The 7360-nt window shown below is 34.3% G+C and overlaps 1 protein-coding gene across 1 annotated transcript; it reads right to left on the bottom strand.

The window, feature by feature from the left end:
- Positions 1-330: 330 nt before the first annotated feature.
- LOC127288264 (52 kDa repressor of the inhibitor of the protein kinase-like) lies at positions 331-3831 on the bottom strand. The gene is made up of 4 exons (XM_051315618.1): positions 3744-3831; positions 3457-3606; positions 3092-3373; positions 331-2114 (listed from the first exon to the last, which is right to left on the bottom strand). Exons 1-4 carry the CDS (start codon positions 3829-3831, stop codon positions 331-333), a joined length of 2304 nt encoding a protein of 767 aa, XP_051171575.1.
- Between the last annotated feature and the right edge of the window lie 3529 nt (positions 3832-7360).

Below are 7360 nucleotides of genomic sequence, written 5' to 3' on the forward strand. Positions count from 1 at the left end.
AGGAGCATCCTATCTAGACACTTTCATCGACGATAAGTCTAACTGGGTTGAAATCTACCTCCTCAAATCCAAAGATGAAGTAAAATCAGCTTTCCTGAAGTTCAAAGCGATGGTCAAAAATCGTACTGAACGGAAAATAAAACAGGGGCGGATCCAGAAGCCAATTTTGGGGGGGGGGGCGATTTAAAAAAAATATATATATATATATATATATATATAACATTAAAGGATATATGTCAAGCATATGAAAATAATGTAATTTGAATAACAGTATCACGTTGAATAACAATTTAGTTCATAAATAATTTAATCCTTAATTTAACCTTACTATTACAACATAAAATTTAGTCTATGTTTACAAGTTTTAGCATATCTATTGATAATTTGGTCCACATTTACTTCAATGTCATAATGAATATGCAGTAATGCAAGTCCGTTCAATCTTTCTTCAGTTGTCGTAGATCTCAAATAGGTTTTAAGTCTCTTCAAAGTTGAAAATGACCTTTCAGCACTTGCTCCACTTGAAGGCATTGTTAAAAGAATTTTAAAAAGGGTATGAAGAAGAGGATATTTTTCAACATCACAACAGTTAAACAATCGCATAGCACTAATGCTTGAATCATAATTTCTTCTATCACATTGCATATGCCACATCTCTAACTCAGTGGTCAAAGATATTTCTAAAACCTCTGGACATTCCTTGAAGAAAGTCGAATATCTGTTACAAAGTTTCTTCACAGCTTCTTTAGATGGTGTACTATCTTTTGATGTTACAGAATCAGGAAACAGAACTGAAAATGAATATAAATCCAAAGCTTCTGTTGAAAATCGATTTTTCAAATCTGTCATCACATTATCAAGAACAGGAATATAAACAGCTTGTCTGAAATAGGTTTCGGGATCATTTACAGGATAATTATCACGGTTTCTTTGAATTCTGGCTACACGTGGCATTTTAATTTCAACACCAATATCATTTGCAATGTTTTTAACTTCTTCAAAAAGACTTCTAAATTTTTCTTCACAATTTTCGCGTTTTCTCTGTAATAACTTTAAAGTATCTTGAACCATATCCTGCGCTGATTTAAGATCGATTTGCTTTCTTTGCAGGAAGTAGCTTAGGGATTGCGTGGTATTCAACACATCAGAAAGACAAACGACTGCAACTAAAAAGTTACTTTCACAAAGAACAATTTTTAAAGCATTTGCTTTTGACGACGTTTTTGAATCTTGCCATTGAGATACATGATTTAAGGTTTCAATTATTTTTGGAAGCAAAACACGAAATTGCAAAACTCCATCATGTCTCTCGATCCATCTTGTTTCACACAAGCCACATAATTGAACACCCATTATTTTTCTTAATGTGTTGGAACGCTTTGCTGAAGCATTGAAGAACGATATCGTTTCTTTCATAGTGCCAACAGAATTTCGGATTATTTGAACATCTGAAGATGCAGATAAAGAATTGTTCAAATAATGATTATAACAAGGGCAATGTACAGCATTTGTGGCAACTTTGAGCACTTCTTCAACTGCTCCACAAGTTTCTGAAACCATCATAGAACAGCCATCTGTTGTTATAGCAACACAATTTTTAAGATCCAAATTTAGTGATTCCAAAGTCTTTACCACTATTTTTCCTAATTTACTACCAGTAACCTTTGGTTCCATTAATTTTTCATTGTTAATGGTATCTTCTTTCATAATTTCATCATGAAGGTCGATGAATTGAATGAAATCCTCTCTAATAGTGTTGTCATAAATGTACCTAATGACAAGAGACAACTGAGACTTGTGGGAGACATCTGTAGTTTCGTCAAATATAATTCCATAAAATACTGCTTTCTGAATTCGGGATATTATAGCTGAAAGAATTTCTTGCCCGCAACAAATAATGAGTTCATTTTGTGTTGTTTTACTTATATATGTTGAACGAACAGATGAACTTTCTAAATGATTACGCAATTGGATATCTCCACTCTGAATTCGAAATTTCAAAAGTGCCCTGAAGTTTCCTTCGTTTATTGGACTATTATTATCAACATCAAGTTGACCGTCATCACGATGTCCTCGTAGCGGTATATTTTGACGACCAACAAAAATAATAGTTTCTACACGGAAAAAACAAACTAACTATTTTAGCACCAAACTGCTTTATCCTTTATTAGTATGCAATTTCGTTTACCTATTAAAGTATGAAATAATGCTTTTTTAGTTTAAAGTAAGTCCATACTAAATAAGTATAATGGTTATACTCTTTTAGTAATAGTGACGTACTTTAAAAGCATAAAGTTGATGCCCGCGAAGTACGACATATAGTCTACCTAAAATAGCAAGAGCTTCTTCCTTTTTGGTATATAAATTCTTGCAACCTGCGTTTTGGCCTATATCGATATATCAATGGTTGGAAGGAGAAGGAGGCGTGGCCAAAACGCAGGTTGCAAGAATTTATACACCAAAAAGGAAGAAGCTCTTGCTATTTTAGGTAGACTATATGTCGTACTTCGTGGGCATCAACTTTATGCTTTTAAAGTACGTCACTATTACTAAAAGAGTATAACCATTATACTTATTTAGTATGGACTTACTTTAAACTAAAAAAGCATTATTTCATACTTTAATAGGTAAACGAAATTGCATACTAATAAAGGATAAAGCAGTTTGGTGCTAAAATAGTTAGTTTGTTTTTTCCGTGTACTATTGGTATTAATCTGCTACGATTTTCTTTGATTTTTTCCAATCTGTAGGAATCAACTTGATTACAAACTTTCAATGAAGGATCTTGATCAGCTTTTAAGAACTGTTTTGCTGCTATTACGGCTTCAATGTGATACGAATTTTTTTCATGACAATTTAAATAGCCCTTCTGACCGAGAATAATTATTCATAATTATATATAATTATATATAATTATTCAATGGCTCGGTGATAAGTTCTTTTAACTGCACATTTTTCTGAAAACCGCCCATACTTCCCGGAACAAAAAAAGAACAGAATTTACAGAAATATACCTGTTTCACGTGAGAAAAAGCAAGCCAAGTATAAGAATCCAAATTTTTTTGCGATGCATATCTTTTCTTCTCTTTACCATTTTTATTATGTAAAGAATAAGGAAATTGATAGGATTTTGGCGGAGTCCAGAGATTCAGTAACAGCGACTTTTTTGTCAAATCGTCAACTGGAATTCCTATATAGCTTCCAATATCAAGTTTTACGTTTTCGTTTTTGCCCTCATTTTTTTCTAATAATTTCGATTCCTGGGTAAAATCTGCAACATCCTTAGAAAATCTTGAATTTTGATCAATTTGAAAATTTAGAGATTCTGTAATATTTCCTGTTTCAATATTTGACTCTTCGACTATTTTATTCTCTGTAAATAATGAATTTAACTGATTTTTAAACCTGATTCACAAAGTCACAGATTCAATGAAACTATAAAATTCTCCAAGTTACCTGAACAAGTGTTTTGAATTATTTTTCTGGAAAAATCATTAGTTACTGTCGAAGAGTCGATTAGGGAATCGAATTGTACCTGCTTAGTCTCAGATTTAGCCTGCTCAGATTTTTCAATTTCATTCAAGGCGTCATGACGTCTTGCGACATCTGTGACATTAGTTTCTTTGATTAAATTTTCCTTGTCATTATTAATTGTAACTGTATAAAAAATTAAAAATATAAATTATATTTTCTAATGTTGGCTATTTTCGACATAAAAACATTTTTTTGTTAAAGATACAAACCAGAACATAGATTCTCTTTTTGGAAATACTTAGTCAATTTAGTTTGTTCATGAATAGAAATTTTATCTCCTTTTCTTTTTTTCGACATTTTTGAAGTTTACAATAAAACTTATAACCTACTTACTTATATACCGTAATATATTAGATTAGCAAATCACTGTATTTAACGTTGGTCTTAAACAACATATCTCATAAACAATAATTAATCAGGAAATAACCTATAAGGCTAATGATTTTGCAAACGCGAATGTAAACATTCACTCGACTACTTCAGAACGACCTCACAGATGGCAGTCGGGTACTGGTCAATGGCATAAAGAACAAAATTGCTTTAGCCGACGAGGAGATCGACCGCAATTAGAATGTCCGTTCAAGAGTAGAACGAGTCATTGTGACGCTGAAATATATCACATGTCGAAAAAAGATTTTTTAAATCGTAAATAAAATTTTTTATTGAAAATTATTTTAATTATGAAAATTAAGATAAAACATATAGTGTGTATCATATAAAAATCTAAATTTTCTTTTTTGGTATATTTAATGATAAAAGTAAAAAGAAAAAAGTGGCTTAGATAACGATTCAAATTTGCATAAAATATAGATTTCAAAAAGCTTTGGGGGGGGGGGCGATCGCCACTTTCGCCCCACCGTGGATCCGCGCCTGAAATAAAAACGTTATGCACAGATAATGGCCTGGAATACTGCGATCCTGAATTCACATCAATTTTGGATCAAAGCGGTATCAAACGAGAAAGAGCAGTAGCTTACTCGCCGAAAACAAAATGGCAAAGCCGAGCGAATGCATCGCACGCTCGTCAAAATGGCCAGATGCATACTATTAGACTCTAAATTACCGGAAACTTTTTGGGGTAAAGCAGTCTACTTGCGGAACAGATGCCCTACAAAAGCCCTGGAAAATCAAACTCCTTTCGAAGCTTGGTACGAAAAGAAACCAACGGTCGCTCACTTCAAAACTTTCAGCTGCAAAGCTTATGCTCTCAAGAAGAAACCTGGAAAAGGAAAATTCGAACCGAGATCAACTCCTTGTGTATTCATCGGATATTCAACGGAAACCAAGGCATATCGACTCTGGAACACAGAAACGAGAAAAGTTGTATGCAGCTCAGACGTCGAATTCATCGAGAACTTCGAAAAAGCAAGAACAGAAACAGCAGAAAAATTATAGAGCAGTTCGACGATTATTTTCGATTTTCCAAACAATCATGCAGACTACGAAGAGGACCATGATGACATCGTGAGCAGCGATACCGAGGATTCTTCGGACTACCAAACTGTCAACGAAGAAGAACGCGAAGTGTGTACAGACTCATCATCGAGCGATGAGATGACTGACGAAAACCCAGGAGAGAATCTCGACTATGATTCCTCCTCTTCCGACCTGAAAGGATTTCCAAATATCGAAAGGATCGCCCAGGAAGAAGTCGACATCAAAGATTTAGGCAAAGTGCACTATTACCGAGGAATTAAGTTTCAACAGGACACGACATCGAAAAGCGTCTTCATGCATCAAGGAAAATATATTGATGACATTTTACTAAAATTCGGAATGCAGGATGCAAAACCCGTGAAAACGCCTCTGGATGGAAACATCAAGCTGAGCAAAACGATGGCACCAAGCACCGATGAGGAAATCAACGAAATGAAGAGGATTCCTTATCAATTGTTAATTGGAACGCTAATGTATTTGGCAGTGTCAACGAGGCCAGACATCGCCTTCGCGGTGAGTGCATTAAGCCAATTTAATCGTGATCCAGGAAAAGCTCATTGGATCGCCGCCCACACAGCACAATATATTGCTGTAAGCTTACCTCAAGCTTACATGTAATTTTTGTAAGCAAACCCTGTAAGCTTCAGGTAAGGTTGAGGTAATATAAAAATGTCCGCCATACAGTAAGCTAACACAAGAATGACATGGTAAACTTACACAGTAACGCCATGGTAAACTTACATGGTAAAGTCATGATAAGCTTACATGGTAGGGGCACTGTAAGCTTACACGGTAAGATCACTGTAAGGTTACAGTAAGCTTACACGGTAAGCTTATATTAATTGCTAACAAATAACAAAGTATTAATTTATCAACTTACAGTAAACAATAAATTGTTTTGCACAATTATATTTATTTTGTCATTTATATAAAAAACCCCGGTAGGGTTTGCTTAAAAAAATTTACTGCGCATTCGTAAGTGCCATAGAAAGCTACTGCGCATAAATATTTAAAAAAAATTATTTATTATTACTGTATGGCGGACATTTTTATATTACCTCGACCTTACCTGAAGCTTACAGGGTTAGCTTACAAAAATTACATGTTAGCTTAAGGTAAGCTTACAGCAATATACTGCGCTGTGTGGGCGCGAAACACGTCCTTCGATACCTGAAGGAACTCGTGATGAAGGACTCTAGTTCTCGAAAACTGGCAAACAACTAGTCGGTTACGTTGATGCCGATTGGGGTTCTAACATCGATGATCGCCGTTCATATACCGGCTTCACTTTCCTAATAGCTGGCAGTTCCATCACGTGGGAATCAAGAAAACAAAGATCAGTCGCCCAATCCAGCACCGAGGCTGAATATATGGCCTTGTTGGAAGCCGCCAAGGAGACAGTTTACCTTCGAAGATTTCTACAAGAACTAGAATTGCTGAAACCGAAAAGTAAAGCGACTCTCATCTACTGTGACAATCACGGAGCCCAAAAATTTATGCGGAATTCAGTTCACCAAGGTCGCAGCAAACACGTGAGCATCCTATACCATTATGTACGTGAAGTGTTCCAGAAAGGAGAATTGGACGTCGATTGTATTCCAACAAGCGAAATGGTTGCAGACATGCTGACCAAAAGCCTTTTCGGACCATCTAATCGAAAGTGTTGTACCGGAATTAGGAAAAACTGTGTTAAATCAAAGTGAGTACGTGTTGAGAGGGAGTGTTGTAATTATCAGACATTCAAATTATGCAACACGCATTATTAGAGACACCTAGAGTTCAAGTACACAAGTTATTCACACTAACACACACACAATTTTAGTTTCTGTCTTCACACGCTACTGAATGAACGCGCGTCGACAACGGTTTATTTAATATTCAACTTTATTTGTATTTAATTAATAAATCGGTTAATAAACGTTGTTAAAACCAACAGAATTTTTTCTAAAACGTCACTTAAGTAACCCCCACAGCAGAAAATCTTTACTAAAAATTTCGTAAAGATTTCCATGAAATCTTGGGGATATTTAATTGCAAAGTTTAATAAAAATTGCATAAAGATTTAAATGTCCCACCAAAATAAATATTTGGCATAAAAGTTGACTAAAAATTTAAATGAAATTTTCAGGAAATGTTCGTCGTGAAAATAGAGTAAAAATTAAAATGAAATTTTCAGGAAATAGTCGTCGCGAAAATTGACTGAACATTTAAATTCAATATTTATTAAAAATTTATAGCGAAAGTTGAGTGAAAATGTAATTTAAATATTCAGTCAATTTTTGTGACAAACATTTCCAGAAAATTTAAATTAAATTTTCAGGAAATGTTGGACGGAAATATTTGTAAAAAATACAAAAATAATATTTAAGAAGTATTATTATTATTATTA

This window comes from Leptopilina boulardi, unplaced genomic scaffold (assembly GCF_019393585.1).
Source record: "Leptopilina boulardi isolate dan_hultmark-lab unplaced genomic scaffold, ZJU_Lbou_2.1 LbouV2_382, whole genome shotgun sequence".
Lineage (NCBI taxonomy): Eukaryota > Metazoa > Arthropoda > Insecta > Hymenoptera > Figitidae > Leptopilina > Leptopilina boulardi.

Excerpts from the sequence above, each read along its gene's own strand:
- LOC127288264 (XM_051315618.1), bottom strand. The coding sequence starts at position 3,831 with ATGTCGAAAAAAAGAAAAGGAGATAAAATTTCTATTCATGAACAAACT. Across the intron at positions 3,607-3,743 it reads AAAAGAGAATCTATGTTCTG|ATGTCGCAAGACGTCATGAC; the intron begins GTTTGTATCTTT and ends CTAATGTCACAG. Across the intron at positions 3,374-3,456 it reads AATTCAAAACACTTGTTCAG|AGAATAAAATAGTCGAAGAG; the intron begins GTAACTTGGAGA and ends CATTATTTACAG.